This window comes from Tauraco erythrolophus, chromosome 15 (genome assembly GCF_009769465.1).
Source record: "Tauraco erythrolophus isolate bTauEry1 chromosome 15, bTauEry1.pri, whole genome shotgun sequence".
Lineage (NCBI taxonomy): Eukaryota > Metazoa > Chordata > Aves > Musophagiformes > Musophagidae > Tauraco > Tauraco erythrolophus.
Window position 1 is genome coordinate 5,990,171 of NC_141479.1, and position 21,881 is coordinate 6,012,051.

Here is a 21,881-nt window from a genome sequence, read left to right on the forward strand (position 1 = left end):
GCAGTCGGTCGGTGTTTGCTAAGAATTCTGCAGAACTGTTGGATTTTGGAACAATCCTCCTCTTCAGGTGCAGAGGAAACAATGTCATAAAAATGATTATTGTTTGAGCTTTGGAAAAATCTATAATAAAGCTTTTATATCATAGTTTAATGTTTCTTACGTTTGTGTATATGGACGTGTGTATGAAATGTACCTTAAAAATTAAACTTAGGGTCAGTCTGTGTTGTAGCTACATAATTACGTTGCAGCTCTTTTTGTTTTGCCCTTGTATATTTTTTTTCTCTCTTCATGTTAAAATCTGTTGCTGTCAATTGATATCTGTGAATGCAAAGAATTCTTTTCTTTCCAAACAGCAAGGATCTTTTCTTAAAAGGAGAGAGCTCTTTACACCATTCGGTTCATGTTTATTTAAAAGCTTAAAATCATTAGACCAAATCTCACTTTTTGTCCAAAAGAAAATTGATTTTGCTAACAGAAATGGTGAGGGCCTGAAAGAAAATATTCAGAAATATGCAAATAAGTAAAGATAGAAATCTGTTTGAGCAGCTGAACAAAGCAATCAAATTTTTTCTATTGAAAGTTTATTTAGCCTCACTGTGAACATTTTTTAACAAAATTATAAACTGCTGTTAGTGAAATATTTCTTTTTATAGGGAAAAGGGGGTTCTTTTTAAGCAGAACTATTTTTAATACTCTACGTTTTTCTGCCAGGTCTTATATTTACCAAATAAAGCACATTGTAAATATTGAACAATACACAGATATATTTCTTAGCAGTTTATAGTACGCTGCATATTCTGGGTGGGTTCCAAGCAGTAGTTAGTATAAATGATATGCCAATCAAAATTATTTTTGCAACTATAACCTGTTATAATGCAGTCTCTTATCTGAAGCGTCAACTTGATATAAGCCAGATCTTTTTTCTTAAGGTTTAACTCTAACGTGTGTAGTTTTCCTTGTCCTGAACTAATCCTGCTTCTGTCCTGTAAGCTTCTTGATAGTGCACGGTAGCAAAGCATAATTTATCTGCTGGTTATATAAATCTTAATCATCACTGCTTCCATTAGGTCATGTGCATTTTATTGCTTAGTCAGGAGTGAATTGTGTATGGAATATCTGACGTACCTCAGTGAGTGAATAAGATTTGTACATGTCCAACGTGTCCCTTCCAGGCCAGTTTTCTAATAATTGAGCTTCTGGGTAAAAGCTGACTTTTTCAAAAAAGTTACCTGTATCCAGCAAGATGATTACTGAAAATGTGACCGTTTTTATTGGTAAATAAATGTGTGTTTTCATAATGTTCCAGGTTTGTCCTTATAGCTAGCTTAGGGAGTTCCTTCCTCAGCTCTTCATTCCTGCCTCAGGTGAAAAATAAACTTTAATTGCATTTACCTCCCCAAATCCTAACGAGTTCAGTGTTTCATTTTTGCAGAGGGACCTCAAAAACAGTTGTATCAGCATAAGCAAAGGGATACCGAATTACAGAGCGAATAACGAAATGAATGAGTGGGTGGAGCTTTGAAGCATGGTGAACAAGGAGATCTCTGGAACTTGAGGTCATGTAGTGACGTGGCTGCGGGTGGCAGTGCTGACATCGTGACATCGAGTCACTGGAACGTCCTTTAGTTTGATCCCCACTGCTGGTGATAGCTGAAATTGAATCCTGCATATAAGCATTTTATGGAAGCTGGAGATGCTGTAAATCTCCTTCGTTGTTATTGATGCTCATTCTAAATGTTGGCAACTTTGTTTAGATGACCTGGGAGCTTCTGGTCTGAGGGGAGCGTGTGAAATTGCCCTTTTAAGATTCTGATAATAAAGAAACCCCTTAATGATGTTGAAGCGCTGTGATATTCATAAGCTGAACACCAGCCTGTATCTCCGAAGGAGACGGAGGTTACTGAGCCAGCAGCATGGGTTGTGCTTCAGAGAGGGTGAAGAAAGGGACCTGACTTTCCCCAAATTTCTGTTTATGGAACGAAACGTAGGAGGACTGAACACCGTAGAAAGAGAATTTGCATTTGAGAAAGGTGAAGGTTTATAGAAGAAGTGCAAGACTTGCCAAATATACAGAGATTGAGTATTCTTTCAGTTTAGTATGCTTTTTATGAAGCATTTAGTATATACATCTCTGTAAGGAATTGTAATCGCTATGTGCACCCCCACTCACTCCTTATCCCCTTTTCACACATGCAGGGTTAAATATTACAACATGGCAGAAACTTTTTCCTTATCTCAGAAGATGATATTTTTATATGTTGACATGAAAATTGATAGCCTTTTTATTTTTTTTATAGTAGCTAATTTAGCTACAGATGATATTCCAGTTACTGGAATATAGCACTCCACTACCATCTGAATCAAATGGTACAGCGTGATTTATGGTGGCAAATAACCCTTCACAGTTTTTTTCCCTGGTAAGTACCACTGCAAATTTCAGGTTTTCCTAGATGACCCTTACACTAATTGTTGTTTGCGTATTGATTTTATGCGAGATGTGCGGGGTTTGGGATTTGGTGTATATATAGAGAGAAGCAGAAGTATTTCTTATCACCAGTGGTTTGAATATACAGTTGGATGAAGATGAGATCACAGCACTGGAAGAAATTCCTGTGTCACTTGTAATTTATCGTTGTTGGTTTCAGTGGTAGTAAGAAAGGTCCCACACAGAGATGCGTGAAGGATCATCATGGCATGTTACCTGGAGTTTCCAATGGACGTATGTGAGCTTAAACATGGACAACTGTTCCATGCTGTTGGGAAGGCAAACACTGAAGATTGTGTGGGAGACAAAGGAAAAAGACCTTTTTCTCTAGAACTATTAATGGACTGGAATTATGAGATTAATGTAAATTTCATATTCACTGTTACAAGCTGTCCATTTTTTCAAAATATGAAAAAATGTCATTTGTATGAAAGTATATATAAATATGTGTGCTTTTAATCGCTTCTAGATGCTCTCAAAATTGGGTTTTACAAGATATCACAAACTTCTAAATATTTTTTCTTTTGAATACCTGTCCTTTATTATGTCTTCATCTTTCCTCAAAGTTTTTCATCCCTTTTCTCTTACCAGTGTTCAGTTTATCTTTTTCTTATCTATGTGATAATTTTTATTATCCTACTCTGATAATCATTGTCTTACTACACCTTTCTATGGGCCTTTCTTCCACCTTTCTGCCTCCTGGTACCCAGTACCTGTACGCACTTTATAGCACTTGTATATCATTTATTCCTCTCAAAACCAGACTCTGTATCATATTTGACAACTCATTGTTCTCTTTAAAAAACATATATATTTTTTGTTTTGTTCCTGACAAGTTTTGAAAATACTGTTGAACAACCTTTTTGATTAGCAAATGAAATCTTTTTCACTGGAGAACTGTTGTAATAATGCTAGGGCAGATCTGGCAAGCAATTACAGGCAAAACCATTATCTTGAGGATAATTTGGTTTGGATTTGAGTTTTTTTGAGTCTAAAAATCACTGGACAATAAAATATTACCAGAAACTATTCTAGATGCTTATACAAATGAAGAGAAACTCATCATTTATAATACTATTTAGTTTTCACTGTGGCCAGTTAGTTATTTCCCCACCCTTGGTTGGTATTTTCCTTTTTTTGGTGGCAAGCGAGCTCCCAGAACATCACGTTCCTCCGTTCCTACCTTCTTCATTGCGTTCACACTAACCATGTGCAGTGTCTCCCAATTCAGGTATCAAAAATGACTGAGAAATTTTGTGGTAGAGCAAAATCTCCCCAATTTTGCAGACAATGAAGCAACTAACCTTGTGCATTTCCTGTGATTTGTTCTTACTGGGAACATATAAAGCAGTTTTCATATTTCATTCTCCCTTGCATGCTTTTGCTTTGTTTCACTTACTCACCAGACCTGGACTTGGGGTTAGTAGTTCTCAAATCTTACGCAACTTTGATATCACAGAAACATAATCTGTCTGTTGTAGAACTTGGCTAAAGTTACTATGTGATCCAAAAACTAATGTAGTAATGAGACAGCTTTAGCTCTGGGTATTTGGAAAAAAAAATCTGAATATATAGGATTTTCTGAGAGCGCAATGAGTCCAGGTCTCACTTCTACTACACAAAAATTTCTGATCTCTGGGAAATTTTCTTTTCTAAAAGTGGGATGGAATGATAAGGTTCAAGATATAAAATAAAAATGAGAGAACTCCCAGTAGTTTGCTGCTAGTTGTAGCAGGCATCTGCCTGCCAGAAGCACACAGTTGTGGTACAAGGTATTATTTAGTTCCATCAGAACGGTTTCTGTATCAAAAATGCTGTCTTGGAGACACCCAAAGAAATGTTTCCATAGAGCTCAGATCACTATCATACCATCAGCTGATAAGGAAAACTGAAGAGTGCTACGTGAATGTAAGCTTGTGACTTTTCCCATTTGACCTCCAATTATAACCTGGCTTGTAATTAACAGGTATTTCTAGGAATATCTTGCGTAGTTTCTGAACATTGAGACAAAGAAAGTTCAGGAAGAGATTACAGCTAATTCATACATCTAGTTTGAATTTGTACTAAAGCTAAATCTGATTATTTTAAATTCAGCTAACAAGTATTCATCATCTTGCACGTTTTTGGTGTGAATAGCATAAGACACTGAATTGTCTCAGTCCACTAAATTAGGAGAATATTTTCAGAGCCTGAGTTGTGAGCTGTGGAATAGTTGGCAGCAGAAATGCGACTAGGATCTGGTGTCTCTTATACTTCAGGAGAAGAAAGTCAAGAATTTACATGTATCAAAGCTCAGGCTTGCTTACATCAAGACACGAAGGGTAGTACTTGACTATTCAAGAAAGCTTTTCTTACCATTTTTAGTCTTATATTAAAAAACATTGGTTTTCCTATGGCATCTGAAAATTCTGAGGAGAAATTACATGACTGAGATGCTTGGTGTGCTTTTTAATATGCACTTAATTCTAATGCTAATTAGTCATTAGTATTTTGAAACATCAGTGCTGAAGATCACCTGAAGACTTGAGAGGCGTGGCTTCTGCATGGTGCTAGACATTTCCAGCCCTGCCTGTGTGAGGATATTGGTCAGCCTGCATTTGAAACAAGGTTATAAACAGAGTAACTTGATTGTTCTTAACTGACATTAGTTTCCTTCCTATAAGATTTCAATATTTGAATGTTAGTATTTTCATGTTTTTTGATTTATTACTGGGGTGAAGGTTTTGAGTGAAACTTTATTCATTTCACTCGTCATAAATGGAATTTGCTGTGTACCCTTTGTGTGTCCTCAACTCTCGGCAGAACCTCGGAGGCTGCAATCAATATCAGAAGTAATTTCAGTGCCCACTTACAAGAAGAAATACAGTGACCCAATTAAGTGAAGAAAATGCTAGACCGTAGTAATGGATGAAAATGCAATTAAAGTAGGTTATTCACCTACAAAATAAAGTTTCTGCTGCCCAAAACGTTGCCTTTAGGTTGGAATGAAACAGTGGGAAGCTAAAGATAGATAAATTAAACCTGATTAGTCTCAGTGGCATAAATTAGGAATACAAACTAGCATGAGGGATTATTCCACTCTTAAATTTAATTCTCCTCTACTGTTATTGCAGAGCATTGCATCCAATTCAATCTTGTGTGTTTAACTTAAGTTAGTTGTTACTGAAGACTCTCCAGAGGGCTCCCTGCTGTGGGATTTGTAATCCAGCCTCAACTAAAAATAGTGGAGAAATCTTCCAGGTTTAAGGTTGATGTAAGATAATGAAACAGGAGGAAGTGATGTGTTTTGTGCCTGTTTTGAAAATGCATCTATAATCTATATTATACTGACACACATAATTTTTCCAAATTGGAAAACTTGTTCACCTGAGGAAAATTCCCAAATCTCGTGCCTGTCAGTCATTTTCTTGTACAAGCCCTGTGCTTACAAGGTTAGTGTATGAAATCCTTGAGCCTCGTCTGTGCTTTCCTGGTCTTCCCCCATAGAAAGACGTTGCTTATTGCATGCTACAGCTTAGAGCTTTGGTTGAGGGTGACCATCGCTGGCTCTAGCGCCGGAGTTGGTGTGTTTCTGGGTGGCTTTTCTCAGTTTCTCATTCGAGTATGTGTGTAATAAGAGCAGAGTTACATCCTACAGGCTGTCTTTGCAATAGACGGCTTGCTTTGTACAGCCTTGCATATAATGAAGTAGAGTATACAGACTTTAAAAAAAAATGCTTTTTTTCTATTTGATTATGATTAGTATTTCTAAAGTGGAAAGTATTTAATTTCAGACAAAACCGCAGGAACCCATGGTATCAACATGACTGAGAGTTGAGATATTTAAGATTTTATGCGTGTACTGATTTTAGCCTGAAAGTGTCTTGACTGATCCTCCATTATGATTATTATAAAATGTCTACATCTGCTTCACCTTTTCTCTATCAATTTTATATTTAAAACTTGATATAATTTGCTAGTGTAGTAGAGCCGAATCACTGTCTAGAATGGAATTTACAATTTTCGCTGGAGTGAGTGAAATTTGATATAAGATTCTAAGAAAAGCTACTTACAGCCCAATTGCAGTATGATCACATCACTTGAAATTCGTGTGAGAAAACATTACAGTGATCTTGAATATAGTGATATAAAACTATTTCTTGGGATTCTAAGAATAAAATGCCATCATTATGTTAAGAAACGCTTCGATTCAATGCTTAGACAGTTTATATAAAATAAATGGGGGGAGCAGACATGATTAACACCTTGGTTATATGAACTTAATGCCTCGAAGAGGGAGGTGAGACAGAAACGTTCATATAACGAAAACAGTTCTGTATTTATGCATTTTCCCCCTAAAAAAAATATAAAAATATCCCTTACAGCAGTTAAAAATAAACTGTTGGGGGTAAAGTGATACCCAAACAGAGATGTAGAGTTGCCTTGTACCGTGGCTGCGAGGGAGTTAAAGAAGGGTCCTTAATACTGACCTTGGTGTTTTAGGGTAGGCAGGGCCATGGTGCTGCTCTCTGTCAGGACCTTGCTGGCTTTCAGGTCCCACATGTGCTGGAGGACTCGTGTCCCCAAGCAGGGCAAGAGCTAGCAGCCTCCAGTCATGGCATCAGGTGCTGTCATCAGTGCTCCTGTCGCAACTGGGAGGGGCCTGGGAAGGTAGATTGGAAGGGCAGCCCCGGAGTCAGGTCCACCCGTTTGGTTCGAGTCTTTCTTGCGAGTTATTTTGCAGTACCACATGTATGTGTTGAGGCCGTTCTGAGAGCCTGTTCATCTTCTTCCATTTGGTAAACGTCATGGAGAATAGAGACATGTCCACCCTCTCACAGTGCCATGGAAATGAAGCAGTTGTGCTTTACCCTTGCTTCAGTTTTTTAGAGCAGTTGTGGAAAAAAAGCAAATTTAAGCGCCATCTGTCCTGTGATGGCATCAGAAATAAGATCTTATGTATAATTTGAGCTGTTTAGAGAAATGTAACTCATAAAATACATGCATTGAGTGGATGCTGTGAAACCATGTATTTGAGAAGACCTTTCTCATGTGAATCCAAATTGTAGAAAAAAGTAAAATAAAATGTAGTTTTATTAAGTAAGCCAAAATGGTAAATTGAAACTCTTTGAGCATGTAATAGCAAAATATTTGGTATATTATCTTGGAGAGAACTTTAAAGGTTCAGCCTAATTTTGTAGCACCTTAACCTTGCGTAAATATTAGGACGAGAACTGCACTTGGGAGCATCTTTTATTATTTATGCGTTTAAATATGGAATAAGCAGCATTAAAAATCCGTCATATGTTGAATTGCCTTGACTGTCACTCAGCAGAATAATAATATTGTGCATATTCATACAAAGTTACTTCTTGCATGTAAAAACTTTTATAGACTGTATCCTTCTTAAGAGATCTGAAAATGTCTAACATGAGACCATTAAATATTCCTTTCATTACTGTTCCTAAGACTCGCACAGTATCACACTTGGCAAAATATCATTCAGTTACTGCTTTTGGCCATGGAATTCACTGAAGGAGTTCATATTAAAGAGTTTGGCTGGAATTAGAGAGATTAAGTCAGTGCTTTTTATTGTTATTGTCAAAGTTTTTATTTGCTGGCTGAAAGCTTTTAAAGTAACTTCGAATATTTTAATTCTAATTGCTTTCCTAAAACTTTTAAATCTGTACTATCTGCAGTGTGTTTGATGGAGATTTGAGGATATATGAATAAAATATAAATGTCTATTTTTCTTTAGGATCTTGCTCAAGTGTTTTATCCCACTGAGATTTTTTTGGCTCTAAGCAGAGTAGAGCATGTGTGTGTATACATATATACGTGCATAAACATATGTATATAAATATATACATAACAATTAGCGTGGCAGATGTTTAAGATTCAAAAATTGGAATCTAAATGGTCCTCTGAATTAAAGACTTTTAAGATTTTAAATATCAAAAGACTGTCAAATGTGTGATTGTACAGACACTTATGTACAGATTCAATAATACATGAACCACTAATGAAATTATTCATTTGCCTAAAATTCAGCATTGGGGATGCAACTGCAAAACCGGGTACTTTTATACATTTATTTTAAAACGTTTTGTGCTCCTGTCTGTTGTTGGCTAGTTGCTCATCAGCGATGTGTTCTTAAGCAAATTAAGTTTTCTGGTGTGAGATTCCTCCATAGGAACTCCTTTTGTTTTCAATGGGACTTGCATTTCCTCCTGATTATTGCAGGATCCTGATATGGTGTGTTAGAAAATCTGCATGTGGAGGAAACTGAGGGAAATAACTGTTATATAGTAAGTTCTGGTGGCAGCAGTCACCAAGGCTAACACTTCCTGGGTAGTTTTTCACATGTATGCAAAGATCTTGCCTTGAAAATTTGTAGGCAGAACCTAGCAGGAAATGGACCCACTCCAGAAGATATCTACTGAAAACAAGAATAGTACTGTAATCTGTCTCAGAAAGCTGGTTTCTATTGTGCTATTCTGTAATAATCACTAATTGTAAATTTGCTGTAAGAATATGAATGGGAAGGCTCAAGTATAAACTTGGTATATATAATATGTTACCTAGTGATCCAGTACTTATGAAATTTTTTAAAAAAAATGTATCTTTGGCTGACAAAAGCATTGCCTCTGTGTATGTATCCATACCCTTGTGCACACACCTTCACCTAGAGGTTTGATATTTGAAGTAACTGAGATACATTATCTGCCTACGGACATTCGGTCAAAGGCTGACCCAACTGGACGGTCTTTGGACCACATCTGGTCCAACTCTCCATCTCTTTTATACTCAGTGACTGAACCCTTAACCTCCAATAGCTGCATGTTGTCTATGGTAAATAATACTTCTTGCGTCCGGCAGTGCGTGCAAGTTCTCGCAAAACATTAGTATCCTGCCAGAGGAGCACAGACATTTCTACGGGTAGCTATGTAGTGTCAAACCCAAGCATACTGTTTTGCATTCATTCTGAGATAAAATCGCTTCTTTATTTACAAGGTTTTAAAATTCAGGTTTTAAAAGATGCTTCATTCACTTATAACGATACAAATCCTTAACAACTTCAGTGGTATTGCATCTGTGAATCAGCTGCGAAAATCTGCCTCATTGTTTCTAATAGCAAAAATAAAATAGAATACTTATATTTTATAAAATAATATGAATACCGCCTACTGCTTCTGAAGCTGTCGTGAAGGACTTGCTCTTCCAGAAAAGAACACTCTGCTCCTGCTATGAACACATCATACTTAAAAGTAAAGCCTCTACAGAGATTAGCTGAATATCCATCTAGAACAGAAACGATTGGAGAATTCTCATCGGTTATTTTTACGTTCATTGAGAAAATAAATTGTGTTTCCTGATGAGAAAAAAACAATATTCAATTTAATACATTAAATTAAATACATTACAGTGAGGACACTGCTGTTCATAGATGGTGATAGTTGATACTATTTAAAAAAAAAAAAAAAAAGAAAAGAAAAAGCCCCTTCTCCCAGCCCTCCTCCCACTCCATCTACTTCTGTTGCCAGAATAATTTTAGTGTATATTGTTTTGTTTGGAGTAATCAGGCTGAAGTAGCATTAGTCCAGCTTCTCATCTTTTAATTACAGACAGTTTATTGTCTATGCTGTCCCACTTTCTGCATGGTTCCCCACCAGCCAGCTAGACTTAGCAATCCCCATTAATTTAATTTGGCATTTCATTCAATCAGACAGGCTGTGAACATGATGAAATTTTTTTTTTTAAATGACACAATGCTCATTCTTAATTGATGTCCTTATCAGACATTGTATTTGCCAGAGCTGTAATTATTGGTCAGGCAGCAAAATCAAATCTGCCCAAATGCAGTGAAGATGTTCTCCGGTGAAATTATTAAGATATAGTACTTAGACCTGCAAAGTAATTTAGTTTTGGTCTGTAATTACATCTTTTGGGATCATTATCTTTCTTTTTACTCATAAGGATAGTGTAACCTCAGAGGAATTAATTTGCCAAATATGAAGATGGAACTAAGATCTTTGCCATAATATATATTTGTGAAAGTAGATATTATTCTATATAAAAAAATATGAGCATGCTCACACCATGAGCATTATTAATGACCATATTTTAAAAAATATGGCTTCTAATTTTATTTCAGAAATACTAGAAGTGTGGTCAGTTGAGGATGCCATTTTCCATAAGTGATAAATTGGCATCAGAAATGATAGAATTTGGATGTGTAACTGTCTAAAATACGTATGCAAGTGGATATATAGTGCTGTGATAGAAGAGTTTGGATCTAGTTCTTCAGGCAGTGGTTCAGCATCAAACCAGTGAGAATTTTGTCTGGAGACACTATCCCAAGAAACTTTAATTGTGTATTTTGACTGAACATTAACTAATAATTATGAAAAGACTGTTAATGCCATGATAACTAGGTCTGAATTCTGTTTTGCATTAAGGGTTGGGATAGGGTTTTCTTTAATTTAAAAAAAAAAAGCGAGGGGGAAGTGAATTCTGTAATAACTTAGTTAATTTTTTTATTTATTCTCAGATACATTATATATATTGCTTAAAAGGAATGATTGCAATTCTGTACTCAAATGTAAGTCTCTGGATTAGTTATGAAAGATGATAAAATGTTTTTTGTTCTTGTTCCGGATATTTTTTGTTTGAATTTTTCATTTGAGACATTTATTCCCGTTCCATGGTTTTGGTGATATTCTGTGCTGGTACAATGTCATGGTTTAACCTGGCCAGCGTGAAACACCACGCAGCCGCTCGCTCACCCTCCCCACCTCTGGGGAATGGGAAAGAGAATTGAAAGGCAGAAAGGGAAGGACGTTCGTGGGTCTCGTGGGCCATTTTGACCCTCAATCCTAAATCTAAGCTCAAATCATAAGAGGGGTTGTGGGCCCTTTGTCCCGGCTGCCCTCAGCCTGTTGTGCTCCTGCACACTGGCAAAAACATGGGAAGCTGAAAGGTCCTTGATGTCTCAGCATCAACTGCAAACATCCGTGCACTATCAACTTTCTTCTCATAACCAATCCCACACTAAATCCAAAACAGAGCAATTCCAGCTTCTAAAAAGAAAAACTAACTCTGTCCGAGGTGAAACCAAGACAAACAATAACCTTTCCAATGGTTGTTTCTTCCTCATGTATGCACTATTAAATTAAGTAGCAATATTATAAAAAGAATTATTCAGAAAATCTAGTGTATTTGCCTGATGAATATCATTTTTTGTTGAGCATAAAAATACTAGTATTTTAAAAATTCTTTTTTGTTCCATTGAGGTGCTCAGGTAAAAGTCTGGGCTCTTCTGTGTCTGGTTTTAACTTACCTATTTCTGTATTTGCACTTTTTAGGAAATGAGTAATGAGCATGAGTTCTAATGTTTTTCAGATTAGAGTTGCACCACAGTTGAGTTGATTTAAAGACAGAAATATAGATGGTTATAATAAATATTAATGACTGAATGTTGTAAGTAAAATAATTTCTCCATTAAAATCAGTAGCAAAATTCCCACTAACTTTTAGAGTTTCGAACTGTTATTCTGTGTGTCCATTAACACCTTCAACGTTAGTTTTTGGCTTTACTTTTTATGCTTTTTTTAGTATTATGGTTTTGTGGTGTAAACTTCTCTTTTGCTTGTTTTATTTATTACTGTGGCTTTTGACTCATCACAGTTGCTGAAGAAGAGCCCAGGCAGTAGCCACTATTTAACCTTTGGAGATTTTCTGGAGACTTTTTTCAGTAGGAATTCAGACTCTGTGGATATTTAATCACTGATTTTTTTTCCTGAACTTCCAAAGTTGTCTGTGATGTTCATCATATCAGAGTTCTTTCTGAAAACAGCCCTTCATTAGTCTCAGCTTTCATAACCAGCTGATTTTTAAGCTCCGGTGAGTGCAAAGGGTAACTTGAAAACCCAAGGAGCGCTGTGCCGTGCTGATTCAAAGTGGCTCATCCTTTGAATTGCAAACAAGTATCATAATGTCTGGCCTAGGAGGTTTGGTCTATGAAAACGTGCAGTTTGTAGAAGTGGGGCAGTGGTACAGTTTTTATATCTCCAATCACCAGAAGGAGTTGATATGATCTTCATGAAGGCATGAATTTTCCCATGGCATTGCAAATGTACACCCTTCCTAGGAAAGATGAGTAAGGCTGGATGTTGGGCTGCAGGTTTGACAGTCAAAGCTGAGAGAAGAGCTTCAACAAGCCATTTTAGAAATAATTTTCTTGACATTCTTTATACAAGGTATTCTAAGCAAACATCCGGTCTCTCTCATTACAGTCTTCATGTCAGTTCTCATGGATTTCAGTAGGGCCAAGATTCAAGTGCCCTTGCAACATAAAAGAGTAGAGGACTGAACTGTCATAGCTTTAATACAACGATTTGCATGAAGAAAGCAAGCTGTGATTCACAACAAGTTCAGAAGAGGTTTAGTTTGTTTGCAGTTCATTTCATGGAATCAGCATATGCATGTGGTTCCCGTTGGTTTGTTGTGGCAGTAAGTTGTGGTGCTCATGCTTTTAATATATGTATTAAAACTTAAGATGGAGTTTGTTGAACCCCTGAAATCCAAGGAAACAAATAGTAGTTTGCAATGCAATGGTATATGTTGCCAAAGGAAGATGAAAAGATTTTACTCTTGTAGTTACAGAGTGAGGATGCTCCGAGATCTTTAGATGCAAAAGTTTATGCAAAACCTTGCTAATTGCTATGGCTAAGTAATTTGCAAAGCATCCCGACGCCAGCACAGAACAAAAAGATAGCTGGACTAGGTGCTGCATCTTACTCTCTCTCTGTCCCAGGGAAATCCAACGGGTGGGAACCCAGCGGGAGGATACTTGGGCAAACCAAGTTGCTGGATCTCACCTTTGATTCGAATGCCTGCTGTCAGTTATAGGAATGCTCTGGGATGTTTATGAGGGGTCTGAGCAAGGGGTCCTTTAGAAAATAAATGGACAAAAATATTGACTGCAACAAGAGTCATTTCACAAAAAAACATCTTTCCCAATTGTTTTACTAAAATAGACAAGAACCCCTTGTTCTATTTAGAATGATTTATAACTGTTCCCAGCTGATCACAAAGTATTTCTAAATTAAAAGTCATTAATTATAGCCTTATATAGATACAAAGATATGCAAGAAGTGCTTTGTAATTCTAGCTCTGCACTTCAGGTGAGAGCTTTTTAAATTACTTGGACCATTGGAGCCACCTGCTTGACTAAATGCTGAGGGCCCTGTGTTTCAGTACTCATCAGTGCATTGCAGTGTTAACATTGTTACTGATTTTTCTCATTTCTCCAGGGTAAATACTAATTAATGGATACAATTCACAGCTGATTAGCTGTAGTTTCTTCAGTAATTACATTCGCAGACTAACTGTTCAGAAGAGGATTTCTAACCCAGTTCTTATTTCACTCTAAGCTTAATTTGTTTTTTGAATTGTTTAGGTCCTTAAGATAATAACCATTTTATTTTCTTTTGTTGTTATAGGTACCATTAGGTAATAAGGAAGTTTAATCTTAGAAATACTCGTTGATAATTGTTGTGTGCCTTCAATGGATTTCGAATTCAGAAACAAAAAATAAATTTAAGTGATATTAGTTATGATCCAAAAGCCTAAATATGCCAGGTTCTGACATCAGTGTCTGAGACATACACATTAGCGTCTTAAATATTGTAGCCCAAGAACAGAATGAATCTAAGGATATGTACTTGTAACTTTCAGCTTTGACATTCCTCGTTACGTCATTTGCTTCCACAGTCTTAATGGAATGGAAAATTATGTTGTAGCTTTCTCCTTTGTTTTGCTTTAATCAAACAAAAAGGAAGAAAACCACTTGGCAATCAGAGCAGCAATAGCTGTGGTGTGAGGAATACATGTAATTCAAAACAATGTAGAGTTTTACTCTTCAAGGTAAAAGTCACCGACATTTCCATTTTGGGGCACTGCAGCCCCTAGGATGCTCAGCTCAGAAGAGTATAGGGTTTGTTTCCCACTTATTTATCCACTGTTAGAGCTGTCCTTGCCTGTTGTACCTTTGCACTTCAGTATAATTTGAAAACTTGACTTCATTTTTTTCATTACTGTAGAAAGAACAGCTCTATTGGAGCCATTTGAGTTTTTCATGTAAATCCTTCTTAGTTTGCCTCTAACTGACATGAAAAAAAAATCTATTCTGTTGATCTCACTGTTGAGCAGAAGTACTATGTCTTTGTGCTACAAATCCACACACACATCCTTATGTGCCAAAACAGTAATTTGAATGTGCAATTTTATTTTAATTTTTTAATCTCCAAAAATGGGTGACATCTGGGCTTTTAAAAAATGGATGACATTACTTGAGTGTCTGCATAGCTGGGGATAACAGAGTTTTAATAGCTATGAGGCAGCCTACATATTGTGTTAAGGCCTCTGTTGCTTAACATGTTATAGGTTGAAAGATTCAGCATGTTAAGTACACAAATGGAATTTCATACTTCAGAATGAGGAATCTTGTCTCATATTCCTTCCTCCCCTTGACTGTTTTCTGATTTTGCTCATGTCCTGTTTTGTCAGTCAGACAATTCATCAGGTACACGAGGCTCCAATTCTTTGTGTCCATCTTCCTTTTTTCATCCTCTGTCACTATAGTTGCCGCCTCCTCTTTTTTTTTTTTTTCCTTTTCCTCCTTTAACTTTTGATCTTATTTTCCTAAAAGGATTTTGGAGTGTTCAGGGAAAAGAGCTGTTCTTGAAAGGATCACTCTTGCCCCTCCACTGCTCTAGGTTGCTGGAGGAACTGGAGAGACTCAGGATCTGAAACACTTCCCTGCTAAAAACAGTTCGGGCACCAAGTACTGCAGTAGTGAATTGAGCTGGAGCAAAGTGGTTTTCCTCTCAGGACAGGTTCAGCTGCTCTGAAAGCACAACGGAGTTTCTTGCTTGGAAAGAACAATCCGTGCACACTCATGGTTCCCCATCCTCATGCACTTGTTGCTGAGCTCGCGCTGCTGGTGGCGGTGGTTGCTGTTGTGGGTTGGCAGGGGGCAGGTCCACCGAGCTCTGGCGAGATGAAACAGCCTTCCTGAAACAATTTGCTTTGCAGAACTCGAAAATGGGAGTTAAGGGAACAATGGTTAATGTGGCTTTAGCAGCAGTGATGCGACAGGGTGTTGTAGGGACAGCACAGGGACTTTTCTCTTGTTTGATACTCTTTGCGGTGTGTGCTGTGCTTGATAATAGAAATGTGAAATGTGAAAGCCTGTGATTTAGTGTTTTAGTGGTAGCTGCATGACACACACAGTATCTGTTCCTTGAAGCAAAGGCTCTAGACGCCTGCCTGCTCCAGGAGCACGTGCAGAAATAGCTACCAGTTACGTGCTTTTTGGGAGTGCTGTTAAGGGAATACGGCACGCAAAGTGCCAATCAACAAATGCTGATAATCTCTTTCTTTTCTATGCTCAGTCTGTAAAAGAAAAAATACTTATCTTTTCAACAAATGTTCATACTTGGGAAGTTGGAGGCGATGACTCTATGGCATCTGAGAAGATCCTTTTGGATCACCTGTGCGCGAGAGGAGTTACGCCTCAGTGGGAGCACGTGGGCACTTGGCCCACTCTGCCCTGGGTGGATCTCAAGGTCTCAGTGTGATTTAGTTGCTCTGATTTGCAAAATCTTCTGCTGTTAATGTTCACTGGGGGTGTGGGTGCTCAACTGGAATGAAGGATAGAGAAAGGGGGATTGTTTGGCCTTTTAATTTTGTGGAAAGAATGGGGTTTTAAGAACAATGCTGCGGATTCTCATTCTTCCCCTTGTTGATGTTCATCCCTTTAAGACCAGATCTACTTGGAATGGTGCTACACCAGTTACTTCTAGCTGCAGCAATCCTCTGGATCAGGATCATCTGCAGAAATATTCTCATGTGTGTCAGGAAAGATGTAGTAGAGTCAAAACGTCTTTTCTGTAGCATAGTCTCTTTCTAATGGAGGCTTAATTTCCAAAGTCACCTCTGGATGTGTGGGGCGGCTTTGCTACATGGACAAAGAATGTTGAAGAGATACGCTTGGATATCTTCCATGTCCAGACCTGGGGATGTAGAGTATGTAATAATAATAATAATAATGTTGAATCCAATCTAGTTCTGACTTCAAAGAGCATCTGCAAAATTACATCCTATCTGTTTGTTCTTTTGATTTTGTTGTTTTGTTTTGTTTTGTTTTTTTTTTTTTTCAACTTTTTCTGTGCCAGTGATGGGGTAAAGAAAAGTTTATCATGGCATGCATTAAAATCCAAATATTTATTTTTCTTTCAGTTCGGAAACAATAACAACTACATGAACATGGCAGAGGCAAATAATGCATTTCTTGCTGCAAATGAGGTAGATGTTTTTCTTTTTTATCTATGCTCATATTCTGTTGTTTGCTGTGATAATTTAACAGACTTTGAATGGATGAAGAGCGAAGTGCTGAATTTGTGTGTTTTATGGAGCACAAAATAAAGACTTTAATGAGAAAGAAAATAACCTGACAGCTCTGCATTACTAGTCAATTTAGCTGTCCATAAGGCTGTTACTTACATAGCATGTCAATAGAAACAAATCTGCTTTATGTATGAAAAAAATGATAAGCAGAAGGAAACAAATAAAAAGCACAGTAGGCGTAGGCTTTGAAAGCAAGCTTAGTAATAGTCATTACTTGCTAATGTGCTAATTTCTGTTATAGATACAAACATTTTAATTTGGGATCTTGATACTCATAATGTATAAGTTACAAAACCAAACCCAACTTTGTTGCCTGAAGTGTATGTGCTGTGTGAAGGAAACTTCTGCCCGGGATCCAGAACAAACCTGGGGCTGGGCTGCTGGAGGCTGGCTGGGTTGTGGAGGTGACGTATTTGATTGCTGCCTTTGAGGATGGAAGCAGGAGAAAGGTATGGCAGCTCCAGCCGCCACGTGTTTGTCACAGCAGTGCTGCCTTACGGCCGGTTGATAGACTTCAACGCGCCAATAGTGACCCCAGCTCTAGGCAGAAACACCTCCTGCTCATCACGAAAAACCGGCAGCTCTTATTCCAAAGGGAAGGATGGAAAGTGTGAGGTGCACTGTCTAGTAGCATGCACGGCGATATGGAGAACAAAAACTAAGTATTTATGTAGGGTGCATGCCATAAACGGTCTTCCCAACATGAGGAATGGTTGGAAAAGCGGGCAGCCTTGATTTTCCGTGTTGTAAGCGGTGATTCAGTCGCAGGCATTCTTGTGTGCTTCTGAAAAAGTGATCTTGGAGAAAATAAGCAGAAAGGTGTAAGAATAAATATGAAGGTTAGAATTAAGAGTCGTATTTTATGAATCGTTTATACAATGGTCACCATCTCTTTTTACCCAGCAAGACTGCTTAGATAAGGGAATATTGTTTGGCACTAGCTCCAGTGTTATTTGTGATAATGAACACAAACCCCATCTGTAATGACAACATGATGTTTCTTTCTGTAGAATTTCTTTCCTACATTTGAATCAAACATTGATGAAAGCTCTGCTGCCAGCAGCTGTTCAGAGACAATTTAATTCCAGCTGTGATAATTCACCGTGTCAGACATTGGCTGTTATATGTTGATACAACAGTTCTCCAGATTTGCATTTTTATCAAAAGGAACAAATGTTTTGAACATTTCAGTACAGATGGCATTTAACCATGCACACAGTTTTGTGTTTTTTGTTTTTTTTTTAAATGTGTAAGATATAAATATTTGAAAAGTTAATAACTTTAAAAAATGTGATTGTTAAGATAAATCCCACAAATGTTATACCATCTTTTGGTCATAACAGCACCTTTCTGCAATCTCAAATTGCATACTATTCAGGTTCTTTTTGCAGACTGAATAGCCCAGTGATTTGAATTTAAGACTGCTTCACTAAGGGGCTTGCTTTCTTCTCAGATTACATCTATTTTACCCTCAATCTTAGGTCCCTTATACATTCTTGAAAAAAGATATATTCATATTTGGACAAGTTATATTGTGAGAATTAAATTCATGTTTAAAAAATGTTAAGGTATTCATCAATTTACACTCCCATTTGTAGTAAGCTGTAAGTATTAAGATGAATGCTACTTTTCTAAATAAAGTATTGCTTTATTATCTAGCTATGGTATATATTTATACAGCTGTCCTAGAGTTATACTGTGTAGATGGGGAAAAAAGATCCAGTTCTTATAATTACTGTCTCATAAATATGTCAAGTAAAGAGAGGTTCAAACGTACTATAACAATACTGATTTCACTGAACCCTTTTGCTTGAACAAGGAATAAAAATATGATTAAGTGTTAGCGTTCGCATTAAAGCGTGAACCTAACTTTGCAATTACTGCATTATAATCTATTTAATTATAGTGTTTTTACATTAACATGAATGTAGCCTTCTCACTCTGATTTTGGGCCCGAGCACTGCTGAGCCAGAAGCCCATTTTATTCCTGTAAATAATGCCTTAAGAGTGTAATCCTAGAGCGTATTCAGGCTTAGAAGCCACACGTTTACTTTATGTTTTCTGTCTCTATGTCATGATTGCTACGACCCATTTTAAAGCACCTTAAATATTTATTGAAATAATATTTCAAGTGTTAATTACAGTGGTAATGAAAACAGCCAAATGCCACATATCAAGAATGAGTGTTTATCCGTATTGTTAATGTGATATGTTAGATTTCATTAAGCAGTAATGGGGTAGCAAATGAGTCACAAATTACAGTTGCATCTGTTACTAGACCACATTAGTGCCAAAATAACTGCAAATGCAGCCATAGGGTTGTGTTCATTAGCCAACCACTTCTCCTGGCCAATCCATCCTTTGTGTTTGTGAACTACGGGGTCCACAGGAAGGAAAATTCACACCTTTTGTAATATAACAGCGGGGAAGTCAAACGTCTCCCTGATCCAGGCCCAGCTTTCACATCCAGAATTAAGTTACAGTCTCGCGGTTCGGGCGAGATGGGTAGGGTCTCAGCAGACTCCAACGCTACTGCAGACTGCAGCAATCTGGGACCTCATCATTTCTGGTGTGAGACCAATAATGACAGCTGACAGGTTCTATATGCAAGCAAAGGTTTTTCTTGTGTTTCAGTTTCCATCTTCTCTCAAGCGGTTATTAATTTATATCATCATTAACAGTTTGAAGGATGACAATTTGCGGCAGTTAATGAGATCTTTCACTGAACATATCATTTTTAAATTAACTGGCATTAAGTCACTCTTTCAAACAAGGTAAATAATACATAAAACAATTTCCCTCCCCCCCCAACTCGAATCCTGAACTAATGCAAGCAAACAAATCCCAGAGCAGCCTTGCATGTCCAGAACAAGACAAGAGTGCCTATTTTAGGATTGCCAACTGCCCAATTTGATCAAGACAGTTCTGATTTGGGTACATTTAAAATGGCCTAATTTCAAGTGCTGAATTTCTATTATTAAGTAGCAGTGGACCTGAAATAATATACGAAAGTTCATTTAACTCGCAAGAAATTTGAATGAGCATAGCTCATTTGTTTCCCAAATAAAAGTCAGCAATGTTGAAGCCAGATACAGACTCTACTTGAATAAAGATTATCTTTGACAGACACATGCACACGTACGAACATGCTCAAACCCTGAAGATAACTGGCAGTAAATGTTTCGCTCAAGGCATCTTAACAGGTGTTTAGTTTGTAACAAACCTACTGTTCAAACAAAGCTGGCTTGCTTCAGAAAGCCCTGGAAGCTGCTGTAATCACCCTCGCTCTTTCATACGTGTGTCTCCTCCAAATTACAACCCTTGTTTAAAAGGGGGCATTGTACTTTTGGAATGGAAAAGAAAGGAAATAAAGTCCAGAATTATAATATATCATGTTTATTAGTGGGGGGGAAAAAAGGAACAAAAGATGTGAAATGGTCAGTGCTGAATTAATGTTGTGTGTGCGCTACGAAATTGTCAGTATTTTATGAAAAGCCTGAGAGTAATGTAAGCTGTTTGTGCTATTTTACTAACATATCAATAAAGTGGCAATTTGTTATACAGCCAGATCCAATGTAGCTGATATTCAGACTAACAACAAAGACAGATGTTGCTAATTAAGTACACATTAAAAAACTGTTAATACTGATACTCCATTAAAGCCGTATGATAATGCGACTTAAATCTTTAATCAGAATGATCCACAAACCCCTTGGATATACGAAACTTAAAAATTTTGTTGCATATAGAGTTTATATTTGAGAACGAAACGAGGTCTGGACTGGAGGTGGTCGCTGAGAGCAGCGTGCCCTGACGTGGTTTGCCTTGTCCTGTGCTTTTCCAGCAGACGTTCCACACGCCGAGCCTCGGGGACGAGGAGTTCGAAATCCCACCCATTACCCCCCCGCCCGAGTCAGACCCTGCGCTGGGGATGGCAGACATACTGCTGCCCTTCCAGGGCCTCAGTGACCAGCTGCCTGCCCAAGGAAGTGAATTTACACCTCAGTTTCCCCCCCAGAGCCTGGATCTTCCCTCTATCACGATATCCCGAAATCTCGTGGAGCAAGACGGCGTCATCCACAGCAATGGATTGCATATGGTAGGTCTGGGTCTTTGTGTGTGTCCCTTGCCTGACGCTGTCTGTCAAAGCCTACTGATGTAGATTTGTGTCACCTATCGGGTTTAACTGGCCTCTGTCCTGGGTTTGGCTGGGACAGAGTTAATTTTCACAGGAGGCTGGGCAGCTGACCCAAACTAGCCAGGGGGATATTTGATGCCATATGATGTCATGCTCGGGATATGTATTGAGGGAGCTAGCCAGGGGCATCGGATCAAGGGCTTCCGGGTGGTGAGCGATTGTATAGCTTGTTTCATATTGTTCTTTTAGGAGTATTATTGTTTTTCTTATCCCTTCTCTCTCGGTGCTGTCCTATCAAACTGTCCTTATCCCAACCCACAAGTTTTCCCTTTTCTTCTGATTTCTCCTCCCCATCCCACCGAGGGGGAAGGAGCGAGGGAGCGGCCGCATAGTAGCTTAGCTGCTGGCTGGCCTGAACCAGGCCACCTCTCAGAAGATCTGTGTGATTTCTTGGTATTGTAGCCTGACCAAGCGTTTGCCAGGGTTCTGCATCATGTGCAGGTGTGTCAATGATGACATGTGTTGTCAGCATTATGTAGCAAACAATGATACACTATTACTCTGTTCCCTGAGGCAGTTGGCAAATGTTAATCCATATAATATTGGTGGATTCAGGAAGATAAACGTGGTTGTTAATGTACAGTGCAATGCTACACCCCGTGTGAACAGATCTCTTGTGAAGAAGCAGTCAGGCTTTATAAACACAGAATTTTAATTTTGGGAATGGACTGGGAAGCCCGTATCCATTGTCATCGTGTGCATCCCAAGTGCTGCTAGAGTTCAAAAATGTATTATACAGTTGACACCG

General features: G+C 37.9%; 1 protein-coding gene across 1 annotated transcript in view; it reads left to right on the forward strand.

Annotated features, from left to right (window-relative positions):
* Window positions 1-21,881, forward strand: part of TOX3 (TOX high mobility group box family member 3) — a 76,445-nt gene that overhangs the window by 34,016 nt on the left and 20,548 nt on the right. The window contains exons 2-3 of the mRNA XM_086621164.1: window positions 16,768-16,833; window positions 20,780-21,034. Of these exons, the coding sequence (XP_086477290.1) occupies window positions 16,768-16,833; window positions 20,780-21,034 (321 nt within the window). The remainder of the gene's footprint in view (window positions 1-16,767; window positions 16,834-20,779; window positions 21,035-21,881) is intronic.